The following is a 17,392-nucleotide window of genomic DNA, read 5'->3' as shown; positions in this document are numbered from 1 at the left end:
GCCTCTGAAGTTGATTTTTTAATCTGACCAGTTAAAGAACTAACCTGAAGTTTTGTGTGAAAACGTCATGGTTGCCAAAGGGCTTGGTTTCCTTCTGGAGTGTAGACTTCTGTAACAACCATAACCAGACAAGCTCTGTTGGAACAAAGATATCAAGGATCTATTCACCAAGAGTTAAATACAAAAGGAAATAAGGGAATAACATAGAACAATAGAATCCTTTAGATTAGAAAAGACTTTTAAGATCATCAAGTCCAATCCACCACTATGAAGTTCACCACTCAGTCATACCCCTAATGCTCCATCTACACAGCTGTTATGTGATGCTTATTGAATGAAGTCATGAGAAAGCTAAATCACACCTGCATTTAGATCCCTGTTTTATCAAAATTCACTATGTGGAAATGTTAGTTCATTCTAAAAACCAAAAATATTCCCTATTTCTACCTAACTTGTGCAGGAGGTGAAAATAACCTCTGGGTTTACAAATCATGCGGCTTACTCTGGTTATATCAGTGTAAGAATGATTAATTCCAGATATCTTCTGAGGAAAGGTGTAGTAGGAGTACCTGAGTAGTTATTTTCTTCCATTGTCACTGTTCTTTAAAATCAACACTTAAATACTAAGAAAAATACCTTACACAGTGTGACTCCCTGTAGGAATAATACCATCTATTCCTTCATGGACAGTCATTCAACACAATAGTAATTTGAACTGAATTTCCAAACCATCATCTTGTAGACTGGAAGACTTACTGAAGAACTATTAACCTGTTTCAAATGTTGCAGTTTCCATTTCTTCATGGTTAAAAACATGAAGGATGAAGTTTGCAGATGTTTTGCATCAGATTCACTTTCAGTCATAGTCTATAGCATGCAAAGTTGTAAAATGTATAGTGGGAGGAAAATGACTGAGGTGGAATCTCCTATAGAAACATAAAGAATCTTTCTGAATCTCATCATATGTATTGTATTGTCACCCATATAAAAACCTTATTTCTAAAAATTGCAGATGAATTGGTGAATTTTCTATATGCCAAAGTGAGCTTTTTCAATACCTTTCCCACTCGATTAAAATGTAACACAACTAAAAACCCCACATTTAAAAAGCTAAATTATATTTTTAAATACTAAAAATCAAGGTGCAGCCTATTTTCAGCCTCACTCTTATCTTTTTCCATAGAACAGTCTTTGGGGAACTTGCTTTTTCTATTAGTGGGTGATGATGAATTGAGAATCCTAATAAAATGTTTTCTCTAATGTGAAATAACTTGTTCAGTAATTTCGGTGTGCTGTAATCATGCAGGTGTGTCTTACAGCAGCTTGCTGACCAGAGCTCTCAGTGAGGTTATCCAAGTTGCTGTACCTGGATATATATTTACAATAGCCACTCTTTGATGTGCACATCCCAAACCCAGGCCTACCACTTGCTGTTTATGGAAGTAAAGGTCAGTGTCTTTGGCCCAGGGTTTGAGATAAAATCCTGGCTGTGGAGAGCATTCCTGGAGAGACATGAAGCACCTTAGAGCATTGCAGAGAACAAGCTGAGGACTGTGCTTTCCCTTGGAAATTAATTCTGGACTGACTTCTGACCTTCTGGAAGATCACTACTTATGCTTAGCAATCTTTCTCCTAAAACTTCCTCTGATGTAAAGAGTGATCTGATGGGAAAACTGGATCAAGGTATAGATCCCTACTCCATGTTTCTCAAGCAGTTAGAGGTGGGGTAGGTGGAGGCTCCTGGTATCTGCACTACCTTTTTTTTTTGTAGTGGGGCTCCAGTTCCAGTCTGCAGAACCCTCTAAAGGAGCATTCAGAAGATCATAGTGATGACCTGTTCTGACACAGATCCTTCAGAATTTCTGCTGCTGGCAGATTTCTGAGTATAGAACGACTGTGTGGGGAAATATACATTGGGGGAAGTACCAACCAGACACCCATTCTGCCTGGCATTTGTAACTGTATGTTAGCTGTTGAATTAACAATTGTAGGGACTTAAACTCCTGTGTAGATACTTAAATTTCTGGGCTATCAGATTCACAGCAGCCCCAACAAGGTTTCTGTCCTCCTCCCATTCCTAGCTGGTTTGCATTTTTGGGGACCATATGCCTATATGGTCTTTCTGCCCTCCCCTTTCTAAGGCTGGAATTTCATCAAACCAGAGACAAGAACCTAGGAATCAATTTTGTCAAGCTGCTGGAGGATGTAAGCAAGAGTTCCTTACACTGCAGAAGAGCTGAGAGACTTCTGCTGTCTTCATATTAGAAAAACTGGTAGTTGACTCTGGAGTCCCCAGCAGCTCCCAAAGGTGTCTAACACCCCCACCTACCTATAGGTACTGTGGTTGTGAGCAGAGCTTTGTGCAGCTGCTCCCAGTGCCAAGTCACAGCTCCAGAGTTAGGAACAGGAAAATTGCTATGCCAGATAATTAGACTCTCAAAACACCTTAGTTACAGAAGCACAGGAATTCCAAGGAGCACGAAGGTCTGGAGGTAAAGAAAATAAAAGAAAAAAGGAAAAACCCAAAACCCTGCCTGTGCAAACATTTTGTACAGCTGTCTTGAAAAACAATTCACTGAAATAATAGAGTTGGAAGTTTCATGGCATTGCAGCACGGTCACAGTGGGAGGTAGGTGTAACCTTAGCACACATTGAGCCCAGATAATTCCAGTGTTTCCTGAAAGAAACAAAAGCTAGAGCTTTAGCAAACAAGCAATCTGGGTTTTGGTGCAAATTGTTTTTTCTTCAGGTAATGAGAACCTGTAAGGACATTGTCTAGTGGAAAAGCTTTTTTTGAGAAGAAAATCGTTAAGAGCTTTTGCTTAAGATATTTTTAAATACAATTGCCATTTGAGATTGCACTTTATGCAGTTTCCACATACGAGTTTTTCCCTCACCTTCTTTAAGAGCACTCATAAAAAGGAGAAATTCAAAGCAAAATTTATCCTGAGTGCTGTTCTTTCTCTGTTCCTGCATTTCTAGTTTTCAGGTATCATGCACTTAATAGTAGCTACGAATTCATTATAACTTCCATTTCTCCATGAGTTTTATGATTCACCCAGGAACTAACCTGTGGAAAGCTGCAACAGGGAATGGGCTTTGTATACCCTACCTGAGGAATCCCACAGGCCTCCCCCTCAGCTCCGCCTCCCAGAATACTGAGAGCAGTACCTACCACTGGACTCACATACAGATGGGCAGCTGAAAAGGGAGAAAAAGGTGTGCACAGCATGCCTAAAAATCTCAGCTGGAGTTTCATGGCAGTCGTGCTTCATGTTGAACTGATGCCCACAATGCCACCAGGGAAAGCACAGAAATAAGCAAAAAAGGCAGAGGAGCAGAAAAGGTTTACCTAAGTTGGTTATTTTTCTGTCTCTCAAATGTAAGAAAGAAGGTATCAAGTTACAGGAATGTTAGACAGCAACAAATGAAAAACACAATCTTCTTAATTAGCTCACCACACCTTTGACTAATGTCCAGATGCAATTAAGTGATTCTAAGCTAACTTTTCTTTGTAAGCAGAAGAAAGGGTTTTTTTCCCACCCAGCACTGGCATCTTCATGTACCTGCTGTTGAACAGCAGTAAAAGGTGTCTTTAGCTCTGGGGTGCAGGGGAATCAGTGAAAGCAGCAGGAATGCAGTCAGGGCACTTTGCCATGTCCTGTACATTTTACAGCGCAGGCTATGGTCTGGTACCCACACAGTAAGGGTAAAAGTGCTATAGAGAGTCACAAGCCAAGTCTGCAGCACAAATATGTGATGAAATGGACTTCAAAGAGCTGGAAATATAACCTTTTTCAGCTGAAGGGACTGTTCTTGTATGTCACTGTGTTTTGACAGCCAGCGATGAAAGGATTTGCGTGTCCTGCCTTGCAGCACTGATAGTGACACATGGCTAACACCATTTCCAAAGGGCAGACAGGATCCTGCACTGCAGTGTATGGAGGAAAAGAAGTAGGCACTTCGTTGTGCCACCCAGGAGGGGACGTTTCAGCTTGGGAAGTGACACTGAGAAGCACAGAAACATTGTCTAGGCAAGCTGAGAAACATCAGGAGGTAGAAAGCCTGCAAAAGAGGGAAAGGATTGTCATAAAAGCTGATAACTCATTCAAGTAGCCAGACCTGGGAGAGGAAGATAGAAGAGATAAAGGACATGGGGATGAGGAAGCAGACAACATCTCAGAGGATTCTGAGTTGGAAAGAACCCACAAAGCTCATCAGAAGTATTCTGGTGAAGGAGGGGCCCTGACCTCATGTTCCTAAGTTGAAATCTTTGAAGGTGGGTACCTTTTATAAATTGTACCTCTCTGAACCGAGAGGCAGCTTGATTTAGTCCAAGATCAGGGTGTTTAAGACTTGCCTTCACCAGCTTTTAGTGCCAAGGCAAGTGCTACTCAAGCACATATAACATCTGACACAGATACACAAAATATAAAAATCAAAACATGTTATTAACAATGTACTTCAGGAAACCTAGGAACACACTGCAAAAGGGATCATGTGGGATTGAATTCTCTACATAGATAATGATTTCATACAGTCATCTCCATTATTAAAATCAAACAAGTATTTTTGGTATCTTTCTTCTATTAATATTCAAGAACCTTTTGTTTAGAAACTTAAATCACAGCCAAGCCACACACACCTATTTACTCAAGGCAATATTGGTTTTTTTGTTTAAATATGCCTTCTCACTTGATGTGTTTAATTCATTCTTGTATTTATAGAGCACAGTTACATTCTTCCTTAGCCTTTATTCTGCTAGAACAGTTTACTCCTGTATATTAGAGTACCCTATGCTAATCCCTGCAGCCATTCACTGCACCTGCTCCAGCTGAATCCATGTCTTCCAACATAGGTGACAAGTATTCTAAAGGCAATTCCAGGTGTAGGCTTATGAGCACAACAGCATTAATATTTCCCTGTCACTCCAGAAAAATTATTCTCCAGAACACTCTGGAATCACACTCGTCCTTTACTCAGGCACATTACACCATACCGTAGCTCAGAGCCAATTTATGATTAACCAGTGCACTCAGTGCTTGCTCTGCCTCCATTGCTTTCAGTGGATAACCATTTCCTGTATGAGCTGAGAACTCATTATTAAGCTTCTAGGTTCATGACCTTGCACTCCTCATCACTGCTATTCTGATTATCGGAGTTTTCCAGTTTTTCCTGTAAGACTCCAACTCTCTACTGTTTTGACAGTAATTCCCAGCTTCAAGTCATCAGAAAAAAAAAGAATGTGTCCTTCAAATAACTTTCCTTATCACCATAACTTCACCCTCCTTGAAATAATTTTCCAAGCCACTGCTGCCAATGGACTTAGAGGACAATAAAATCCAGCTTCTCCTGTGTGGCCTCTGTGAGTCTCACCTATGCCCTGATGAATTGTGTAGATGCAATCATTTATTGACAAAGCTACATACAGGCTGAGGAGCTGCAGCCTTTCTTAACAAAAACTTGGGGTTACAGCCCTCACTCTATTCCATGACTGGCTTGCTTTGAAGGCTAAAACCACATAGAGTCCCATTGCAATAAACACTGTGCATGAGTATCAAGAAAAGAACTTGCCCCTGAAAAGAGTTTGCATCTATTATGCATCTGTCCAAAACCCCCATAAAACCCCCAACAAAAAAGCCTCCCCAGGATAATGAGCTATTGTATCCACAGCACTGGAAACATAAGAGCCTGAATGATCTACTCTCAATCGTGGACAATGGAAACACGCTGAATCACTAAAACCGGACCTGCAATAGGCAAAATGCAGCCTTGTCACTAAGACAAACTGCTAATAGCAACAATGAGGCTTGGAACAGCTTGTATGGAGCCAAAGTGGCTCTCATACTTCAGCTGAAGTTCATCCAAAGTTGAATGGGAGGTCTCCAGATGGTCACTGCAATTGGGATTGGAAGGAGAGACCATCACATTACTTTCTTGTTAATACACAAAGTGTAGAATTTTGTTTAGTGGTGAAAATTAATACTTACTCCCAAGAAGAGTGGACAGATTAAGCCACGAAGGAAAATAGCATCACTTACACAGGGAACATGATACTACTTTAAAAGAATATTGTAGTCATAGAACTTTGGCAGAAAAGCCAGGGGGAAAGCACAATTGTGTCACAAAATTTGTGCTGTGCTTTTTTTATGCAGCATGTAAAACTATGTTATTCTTCTACAGAAGTAAACATCTAACTTCACAGTATTTAAACAGACAAGCAACAAAATCCTCAATTGCAGCCCCAGTCAGAAATGTGACAGGTAGAGGGATGTCCATATTGTTGAACTGAGCTGTAAGCTACACTTCATCCCAGGTCTTCCATTTGGGGTTGTGTTTGTGTCTGTCCCCTGTGCTTCACAACCATGCTGATGATGTGGACTTTGGCTCAGAGATGATGCTTCTTTCTGAAGGGCCTTTTGAGGTATTTTGTGCTCTCTCTGAGCCAATCTGCCAGCTCCCACGGACACCAGCTTGGCTGCTTGCAGACAAGGGGAGGTGGGAAGGTGCTGGACTCCACCTGCTCTGTTACACAAGTCAAAGAACATATTTAGGAGGAAAAGCTGTCTCTGAGAGGGCTGCCAGTACACCAGGGCAAAGGCTGTCTTTGGGGATACTTGAGGGTAGACCTGATGCCTCTCCAGAAGTGTTGGCTTCCAAGGACTCAGGGAAAAATCAGTGTTTCTTCATTTCCCATCCCACTCTTGAATCTTAAATCAATCACAAGGTTCTCAGAGCACCATAGCAGCACACACATGGAGAGTGTGAGGAACTTATAAAAGCCCCAAGGGCTGCATGAAACACTGACTGCAATCAGAGAGATAACATATCCCAAGGCCAGCCATAGAGAATATGCCTAAACATTATCAGGGTGGAAGAAAAACCCAGCTCTGCTCCTGCCTCTTTGATTTGGGACTTAAAGCATCCATGTGACAGAATCACTTACAAAGCCAAAAAACATTCACTCTGTGTTGTAGCCAACAGTGCTGCACATCTTTGCCACAAGACCATCTCACCTGAGGGCAGCCCAGCAGGACCACAGCACATCCTGGCAAGAGAGACTCCCTCACAGAACGAGCAAAGAGGCTGTCCTGATCTCCAGCCAAAGGGAGACGAGATTACATCTCCCAGTATCCCTCCTGGGGCAGGAACTTGGTGAAACACACTACTCTTAAATGAAACTACTCTTAAATGAAACTACTCTTTGTTTTGTCCCCAGAATATATACTGAGACACTGCAGGTGCCAAGTGTATTTCTCCCACACAGCATGTATTTCTCTAAAATCAAATTCTCCTTCTCAAGTACATGCCATGGGAGGGAAGAATGTGGTGAGGAATTTGTAGCATGCCTTAAAAGATGAGGGGAAACAAATGGAATACCAAAGGAGGAAATAGTTTTTGCAAGCAAGTCAGCCAACTATTCTAATGCATTTGCTCTTCAAGCACAGTTACATTTACAAACAGCCTGATGAAGGGGAGGTGTGTTGCTCCTCTTCCATTGCCTCAGCAAAAGCAAATTGAAGCACTGAAGGATTAGGACTAGATCTGACACACTTTGAGCCTGGTGAAAAACAGACTTCAGAAGAACCTGCACTGAACTAGCAACATAACTGAAACAAAAGAAGATAATTATTTCCCTTTCTTCTTTAGAAGTGAGACCCTAAGACAAGCTATGGCATAGAGGAACCATTGCTTTTCTCTGTGCAACCTTAGCAGTTTACATGTAGAGCATTTCTGACTCCTGCTCTTCGTTGCTACTTCATTTGTTCCATTCAAATTAAATATTTCCCAATTAATTTGGCCAACAAATATGGAATTCACTGACAGACCTGAGATGGTGGAGAAAACCTTCCAGAACTCATTCTGTAAATGAGTTGGTGTAAATGGACTGGGCATGCTGTTACCAAGAAAAGACATCAGTGAATGCAGTAATGGCTACTCTTCCCTATAGACTTGTCCTAAATTTCCTTCTCCTGGTATTCTTTACTGTGAAAGCACAGACATTTCCTAAACCACTGGCTCTCTCATGAGCAAACTCACTAAATAAACATCACATTTCCATGCAGTCTAGTATTACCAGAGTGAGTGTGCTATTGAATTAACATCTTAAAGCCATTTTAGGGTATTCTTCAATCTTATTAAATACATGAAAATTTAGCTCATCTCAAGCTCCAGTTCTTACAGCCAGTCATAGCCTTAAGTATCAGCACAATGTATGGGTGAGGGACAAGAGGACTAAATACCACTTAATTATTCTATTGATCTATTAAATTTTTAAGTCCTTTTTTATAGGACCTGCTACAAGCACTAACCTTTTCCTATAATTACCACTAAAGAACATTGGTAAGAAACAATTCTGACTCTCCAAAGATGAAACCTGAAAATGAGTTTCATTATTCATGAATAGCCCTTGAAGATATCTGTTTCCATAAGGTTAACATTGTCAAGTTCCTACCCATATGCCACTTTTAAAAGATATTATATATTTTTCTATTTTCAATATATTAGTCTTTACTGATAGCTGGGAAGGTCTGGTTTTCTCTGCTTAACTGAGGAAAACCAGCTGCACAGGGACACTGAAGACATAATTTTCAAACTGATCCTTTTCAGAAGTGACTTAGCTCTCTACACATGTCACTACTCCAGGCCTCAGAGTGGAGGTTGCCTTTCAGGAGTTTGATGAAACCTTACAAGGAAAAGGCCAGTACTCAGAGACTGCACTTGAAGTAAATAATTTGTTAGCGTGCTATACTGCTTTTGTATCACTCCCAATTTCTACACAAGTGTCAAATACCATCCAAGAAAAAAAAAAAAAAGACTTTACTACTCTAAATATACAGTGGCAACATTATAATATGTATCAGCCACCTCTTATAACATCACAAACCTCTCAAGTTTGATAGGAAAATGAAATGCTTTCCATCAATCTGTTGACAGTTATTCTATTGTTTTCAAATTGTTATCAGTCCAGTCCCCCCCATCATGGTTTCTGCTATTTTTCCTGTGACTAAGGTCCAACAGACTGGTGGTTGGGAGTGCCCACTGAAATCCTAGGGGCTCTGAGATGCAGCTTCCTCCCCTCCTTCCTCAGGGCTTCCCTGGTGGCCACAACACTCACCCCAACAGCCTCTCAGCCCACTGCATTTCCTGGAGGGAAGTTACACATTTGCAATGTTTAGCTGCAATTTAGCACACTCCCATTTTATTACCAGTCATATGAAATAGCTGTGATGTCTCTGTTTTGTATCTATAAATATCTCTAAGTCCTTTCTCTGCTGTTAGTGACAAAGATTTTTGTTTTGCCAACAGCACCAGTAGGTGACCAGGAGCACAACTGGGTTGAGAAGGGAAGGTGGATTTTTATTCTTAGGAAAATGCAGGGCTTAAGTGTTTAATATCTTACCTTATTCCACATAATTAGTATCTTATCCTGTGGAAAGAGGTGTATCAGCTTTTCCAGCAAGAAATTTATGTCCTGTATATGTTAGTCTCAGCTTTCTCGTTCTTGTTTTATATTCACAGACAGGAAGGTTATTGTTTTAACAGCTCCCTTTCAGCCAGAATGTTGTTGTTTTTCTTGAAATTAATATGCCCTTATTTTTTTCCCAGTTATTAGGCAGCCTGCAAAATATTCTTAGACATTTTACAGTTACAACTTAGATTTTTTTCCCCCAAATGACTTAGCTCAGAATTGTTTTCCACTTTGTGAAATTTTATCAGTTAAAACTACCTATTTGCGTTTCTCTTCCTTGAACAAACATAATTGAGTTATGAACATTTTTATTTATTGTACCATTAATTTTCACTACTATGCTTCCTCTCCTCTGCTGAGGCAAAATCTGGGGTTTTCTTGATATCTGGTGCACTTATTTTTAAGAAACAAAATTTAAAATCTAATGATTCTGAAGATGTTTCAGTGCTGGCAGCATGACACTGCCAGCATATGACATTTGGATTAATGTTTCCCACAAAACCCACAATTTTCCTTTTCCTCCTATAAATTATAGATAGTAACTGAAAGAGCCAGTCACTTATTCTTCATAAAAACTAGGGTTTTTTTCTCTCACGGAGAGAAACTCCTACTCCCATTTGCACTTTTCACAATGGGAAATCAGTACATGAGATAATTTCTTTGTTATTTGTCTCTAGTAAAATATTCATGTCCTTTTGCTATTTTTGGTCATAGTGTGCCATTTTTTCCCCTTCTGTCCACTAAACCTTTCTTCAGAGATTTTTACCAGTGATTTAAAGATTTCAGTCACCAGAAAATTCCCATCAAGTTCCAGCAATGCCATCTCTATTGAATTTACATTCATAAATGAGCAATTCCAGTTTCTCTGTTTATTATCTAGGACCCTCACATTGGCTCAAGCAGCTAAATTGTTTCCCCGCTTGTCCTTGGGCATGTAAGTTTGTTTTATTCACCATGGCATGGCTTGGAGTTAAATGGGTGCTCATTTGCTTCTGGGCAGTAGGTAGGAGCTGCAGAATTTTCCCAGCCTGCTTACCAGAAACCCTCCAAGAAGAGGAACCTCCCTTCTGCCCTGCAGCCAAAGGCAGGAGACATTAAAGAAATTTATGCCTGCCACCTTTCTTCAGCATGGACAAGTGGTTTCTGACATTACCCTGGTTAATACATGACCATATGCTGCTTTGCCTGCCTCCTCTGCCTATAAAAAAACCCTAAATCTTGCTCCATGAGTAGTTTTTGCACTTGAAAGGAAGGTAGAAAGGAATTAACCTTTAAAGCAAAAATATTTGTGTGTATCCATATCCTTACATTCTCTTATAAGAAATGTTACATTAAAAATATTGAAGGGCAGTTAAAGGTTAAAGCTGTTTTATTCCACATAAACTCAGGCATTAATGATGCAGTCCTGTCTTTGATTTCTAGTATGATCCCAATTTCAGTAGGATATTATTCTGCATAAATAATCAAAACCACAGAAGCTCAGTCTTGAAATTGGTACTTGGTGTCTTACCAGAGATGTATTGCACACCAAATGAGAATGGATTTAGCACTCTCCTGTCAATGCCTTTTAACATGGTCCTTTTATAGGATGTGCTTTAAAACAGGACCAATTATTCTTACAGATTGCAATACAAATCGTAGTGTAATTAGTCCTTAACAGCAATAATGGAATAAAGTGAGAAAAATAGTGAAATAAAAAGAGACAAAACCCAATTTATCTTAAGTAATTGCATTTCCACCTATTTATTTAAAATCTGCCACTTTCAAATCTTGTCATCTTGCCAATGCAGTAGCACAATGTTCTGCTGCTAGCCCTTTATGTATCTTTGTAGAATAAAAATCTCAGCTGCAGTATTCCCTTACTCTCAGAACAGAAATGATTCCTTCCTAATCCAAATCTCCTAATGGTTCAGCATTTTGTGCTGAGAGATCTTCTATCTCCTTGTGAGATCAAACAAGCAACTTTTCAGTTGAGTGTCCTAAAAGAACTATTGTCTGTACAGCCACTTTAAAAGCCAAGACTTTTTTCCCCAAACATCTGAAGCATTCTCTTGCTTAGATGTTTTTTGTATTTTCTGTAACCACTTCTTAGTCAGTTTGCTTAGCCCAATACAAACCTCGCTGTTAATGACACCCTTGTTATTTCAAGTGCATAGAGAAACTAGATTCAATTCAAAGTCAATACTACTGCGAGGCTATTGTAGTTCTGAAGTATCTCCTTGTCAGTCTTTTGGAAGAAAGTAAAATAAATAAATTTTTTAAAAGTCTAGAAAATAGCCCCCAAGAACAAAAGTACACTGTGCCTTAAAAAGCATGGCTGAATGGCATCCAGCATTTTAGTCTCTCATCATTGCTCTGTGGAGTTCAGTATTCCCCCAGTCCTCCCAAATTCAAGGGCTTGTTTTTGATTTTGGATCTACGTCTCCAGCTATGAAAACATGAAACATGCACAGATTGCTACAGCATTAATTCCCAAATTTGGCAGCCAGACTAAATCAATGGTGTTTGCAAAGCACAAATCACCCTGCACAATTCAATGGGCTCCTTGATCACCAAGCTATGGACAATCAGTTGGATAATGAGGTTTTTCTAGCTGTTTCACAAATAATTGTGTTACTTAAGCATTTTCCTCTCTTAATGCCAGTAACAGTCTAGCCAGTGGTGAAAACCTTCCGGGTTCATTCTATGTAATTCCTATGGCATATTCATGAACTGGTAATAGGGACATTCTAGGTAGCATGAAATCCAGGCACTGTATAAAACACTGAATATACCAGAAGCATCAGGAAAACAAATGCATGAACATATTATTCACAACTGTATGAAACTCATAAATTTTCACAGTGACTGCTTGGACTTTCCAGCCTGCCCTGACCTCATGTCATTGCAGCCAGGAGCACTGATGGAATCTTCAGATCCCAGTTATCACCGAGCATCCAGGTGTACATGCCTTGTGTAACTTGATCAGTCTGCAAAAGGAATTATCAGCTTTACAGTGCAATGGAAAAGCTTATGCTTTTTTCTGCTCTGCAGAAGTGAATGTGGAAAAACCTGGACTTGTTTGCAAAGTCGTGTTTTGGTAATATGTGGCAAGATAAACTCTTCTCTAAATCCTGGTTTAAAGCTGAACCAAGCCAGGAAGAGTTCAGTTGGTTTAGTTAAAGTGGTTTACTTTGGGTTTTTTTGCTTGTGGGGTTTTTTCAGTTGGCTGGGGGTTTTTTGTTTTGTTTTTTTTAATACAACCACCTACTGCAGGGCTTTTTAGTTGTGTATTTCCCTTCCCATCTGGGAACAGCTGTATTACTACAGCACATCTATAGTGTTCTAGTGACCATGTCTGTACCTGTGGTTGTGTAAGGAGCAGACAATCCGGGAAAAGACTCAGGTACCTGAAATCTTCTCTATTTATTTTCCAGTATACTGGTTGCTGTAACAAGGGCTATTACATTTCTTTACAAGCCTTGCTTTCTTTATACTGTACCCACTTTAATGAGCTTGTACCACCACTTTATCTACCTGACAGGTATAGCAGAATAAGCTGCGCTCTGTAGGCACGTCCTAAGGAGCATGAAAGGTGAAACTAGAACAGGTTCCTCATTTTGGAGCAGCATTTTAAGCAACAGTCACTCCCTGCCTCCTCCACAGCTAGCTCAAAGACAGGACAGTTTCTTTCCTAAAACTTTCAATGATTCCCACAGAGCTGCTCTGACCAGCCTGCCTTGCCCACATCCTTCACCACAGTTACCAGGAACTGCTCATGTGAGGAAACCTGCTGGCACAAGTAGTGAGTGTGCAACCAGTTCCCAGCAGCCTCCATGGATGCTGTTCCTGAACTGGAATCATAGTTACTGGGAATTAGTTAAAGAGCTCATGACTTAGCAAGCACCATGCATATTGTAAGGAAGTTCCCTGAATCCGACTCTGAATCTCCTGGGCTCACTCAGCTCCTTGTCCAAAGATCAGACCTGCCTGACAGCTGCAGTCCTGCACTCTTCTTCCAGCACCACTGGTAGCCCAGGCAGGAGCACTGTGCCACAGCTTCTCTCTGCCCCACTGCAGCAACACTGAGCCCCACATCCTTTGCCAGGGGAGCAGACACATCAGCCTGGGCCTCCTCATCTCATCTCATCCTCCCACAAGTGACCAGTTGTGCAAGCATTTTGCCCTTCCAGATCAAATAACCCGATTCAAGGTGTCTCACATGATGGGACACAAGGAAATTGAGAAGTCTGAATTGCTGTGGTTTCACCTTTCTGAAGTGAAGCATCTGAACCAACAACATTTTTATGCTTTTGGAGCCTGGGGACTGCATTTCTTGATCATCCCTCTGTAAAAAAATGCAGTAGAACTCTTCTCAGAAACAAATGGATAACCTAAGAGACTGATACCAAACCTGAAATACTAGTATTGAGACTATTCATGTATGTTTTGGCTGAAGGAGTAGAAGGAGAAGGTCTAACATAAAGTACCATGCAGATACTTCCTGATTAGCTCCAGACTACAGTCCCAAAGCCACACGGATGTGTAAAAGATTCCGTCTCACCAGCAAATGAAAAATCATCCCTAAATGCCCATGGCATGCTGCAAGCTAAGCAAAACTGAGCTGCTGACTTTGTCAACGTGTGCTCAACGTGATGCAATTATCATATCATTTTGCAGTGCACCATCAAGAATTTGAGCAGGAAGAGCTTTGTCTTCTCTGCTGTGTGACTTAAAAGCCAGCAAAGTACATTGTTCACCTTCTCCAAGCAGCACTGCCACTGTGAGTGTTAAAGCGACAATGACTAAAGGAATCAATGCTTATCTATTTTTAAATCAATGCTTCACATTTACTTGGATTCATGGAAGAAATAAAACTTGTAATCTTCCAGCAATTCACCCAACTGAAAAACATAAATATACCTGAAACATTTTTGAGAGTATAAAACTGAAATATGCTTCCTTGCCTCCTCTGATTCTTTTCTCTGCTATAAACTAGAGAATCAGAATATCATTACTGTGATCATGGTGTTTTTATCCAGGGCGGGAGGTAAAGTCCCTTGCTCTCATCGACCTGCTGTATTGCTGACATTCTTGATACCTGAGCAGTTGTGATGAGGTGACAATTTTAGAACAGCAGCTGGCTGTTTATATCTCTTGAACATACAATTTGTGAGAGAAAATGACATATCTTCTGAAAGTCCAGAAGGGTAAATTAAGTCAGGCCTTGTTCCGAATGAATTTCAAAGAAGATATTCTGCAGTTCCCAGTACTGCCTTCCCTTCTCAGTCTCAAGGATAAAAGATGTAATGAGAAGTGGCTGCTATTTGGGAGCACCAGCAGCTACTTTACTTATGGGCCCCCAACAGCCAGAGAGGGCACAAGCTCCTGCAGAGAGCCCAACTCCCCCAGGAGCTGCAGCACTGCCAATGTCACCTTACCCCTTGTTTTTTTTTCCAGATCATTAACTGTTAAACAGGGAGAGAAAGCAGAAGTGAGTCCTGCTGCCCTGAGAACATCGTAACGTCAGAAGGGAAGGCTACATTTCATCAATCCTCTGCTAAAGCAAGTGCAGCGTATACCTTTGCCAAAAATAAGCAAGAAGAAAGGTGGAAGTAAAAATAAATATCCCTAAAGCTCTTTGACTTTCTTCTGGCACAATGTGCCTGTGTAAAACAGGCTTTGGCAGCAAGTCCCCAGTGCCTGACTGGGCCGTGCTGTGACCAGCCTGTGTGCCGGCGGCTGCCCAGGGGCAGCAGGCACAGGCAGTGGCACTGGGATGATGGATGGGATGCTGCCACAGAAAGCCTGGAGGCAGGCATGGGCAGCACAGCAGGGTGGCTTGGTGGTAGCTGGCTCCAGCTCCACATCTCTGATAGATTGCACTGAAGCCTCCAGGTGCCTTTGCCATTTCACCTTCACCACAACATCTGATTTTCCACCTTCCTGAAATGCTCTCAAGAACATAGGGATTTCCCTGCTGTAGTGGATGGCTGTCTCTCTCCACACCTCCACTATTTTCAGTGCAAAACAGTTTCTAATTTTATGTTCTGAGTGGGAATTTCCAGCTGTAACCTGGCTGCACTTTCAGTGCAGCAAGCAAGCGGGCTGACTCGCAGCCACATGATTTGCTCTTGACATTGAACTGTTTGTTCTTTTCACAGCCTGGCCACTTCTACTGTTCCTAAGCATCAGCCATAAAACGTAAGAGCTCAAAAATGTTACCTACAAAAAGCTGCAGAGCTGCTTGGCTAGGACTCCTCAACAACAAGAGCCTTTTCCACTCTGTTAGCCTTTGTTTCTGAGTGTCTGTGTATCCCAAACACACCGTGCTGTTGTATTCTGGTCACACAGCTCATTGAGATGGGCAAGCATGCACTGTACTGCACCCACTTCCCTTCCTTCGGGTACCAGCAGCCTCTGATGCAGCTGTATGGAATCAAAAAAAGATTAAACCAGGGGCATTACCAACTGTCAGTGCTATATGACCTGAGAGAAGTCCAGTTAGGATTTTAGAAAGTTCTAGGCAGACATTTCATCAGTTCCCTTTGATTTTAAGGGTATCAGAGGATTCAGGAAGAGGTGCAGAGGAGCAGAGCAGGAGAAGCTGGACTTTGCCATCTGCTTTAGCAAAGCCTTATTCCCTCCCTTGAAGGCCAGCCAGACCTGGGTTAATGCTGAGGGTGACAGTGCCACCTCAGCTCCACCCCTTCCCTGAATCCAGGGCCGTGTGTCCTCCTGGAGGCACCAGGAGCGAGCAGCCACTCTACTCTCCTTGGCGAGCACTGCAATCACGAGGAGCTATCCGGACATTGCAAATAAATTTTTTGGAAGTTTTATTTCCTTTTGGACAGGGCAAGTGTCAGAAATTGCTTCCTGAAATGACTGAGATACAACTCTTCTGGCACTATTCCAGGCTTAAATAAAGATGAGTTATAACACCCAGCTTTGCAAAAAGCATCAAAAAAAATGCTGATCAGGAAGTTTTGTGTAACTTCTTGGCAAAACTTGAGAAGGGAAGGATAGTTTAATCTTCATGGATTTATGGTTGCCTGTAAGAAGGGGAAAGGCTTGACGTGGCTGTGGTTCAAATAACTAATTTTTAGTGAATTCTTTCTGCAACCTGTATTTTATCTGATTGATCCCTATACATCCATCTCGAGTCCTTCAGACACTTTGTCCTCTCAGGCAGTTCCAGATTCCAGTAGGCATGTCCAGAAAGGAGAGAAAATACAATATAAATCCAAATTGAATTGAATTTCTGCTTCAGTGTAGCTTCCCATTAACACCATACCAGTAGCATTTGTGAAAGTCTTCGAATTATCTGCTCTAGAGCCTGCTGCCAGTCAGAAGGAAAGCACAACCTCTTCCTTCTCCTCTTTAAGCACTCCCCAGCCAACATTAAAAACCCTATATATGTAGTGTTGTACAACATGCTTATTTTGCTATTACTTTTGGACCACTGGCTAAAAGAATCAGACTGGTTGATCAACAAATTCCTAAACATCTGTAATAAATTTTTAAACTTTTCAATTAACATGCACATATTCTCATTAGAAAATTAGTGCCTATGTTCAGGTAGAGATTAAATAAGTAATTATACATCGAACTTTATTTCTCCATTTGTAAATCAAGGAGTGAACTTCTGTTCATTCTCACTTATCCTGATTTTTTTCAAAGAGACTGTTCTTTTCCTGACTTTGCAAGCTAGCTATTATTTTAAGTAGGGTTATTGAGAATTAACTTACATTGTAAAGGAACAAAGACGATCTCACAGGCACCACTGATTAAATGCAACATAAATTGCATCAAGCACTGAAACAAAGTCTAAAGAATATCAAGATACCATTGTTTAAAATAGTACAAAGCAATCTCAAAACCTTTAGCAAACACACAGAAAGCAGGTGTGTTACCTGACTGCCAAAGAAGGCAGGTATGGCG

The 17,392-nt window shown here is 40.9% G+C and overlaps 1 protein-coding gene across 1 annotated transcript in view; it reads right to left on the bottom strand.

The window, feature by feature from the left end:
- The window catches only part of RTN4IP1 (reticulon 4 interacting protein 1), a 106,189-nt gene that overhangs the window by 37,664 nt on the left and 51,133 nt on the right, over positions 1-17,392 (bottom strand). The window contains exon 2 of the mRNA XM_088161948.1: positions 45-135. Within this exon, the coding sequence (XP_088018074.1) occupies positions 45-69 (25 nt within the window). The 5' untranslated portion in view covers positions 70-135. The remainder of the gene's footprint in view (positions 1-44; positions 136-17,392) is intronic.

Source organism: Sturnus vulgaris, chromosome 3 (assembly GCF_052056855.1).
Source record: "Sturnus vulgaris isolate bStuVul1 chromosome 3, bStuVul1.hap1, whole genome shotgun sequence".
In the NCBI taxonomy this organism is placed as follows: domain Eukaryota; kingdom Metazoa; phylum Chordata; class Aves; order Passeriformes; family Sturnidae; genus Sturnus; species Sturnus vulgaris.
Note: the sequence above shows the minus strand (reverse complement) of the source record. Positions and strands in the feature narration are given on the sequence as shown.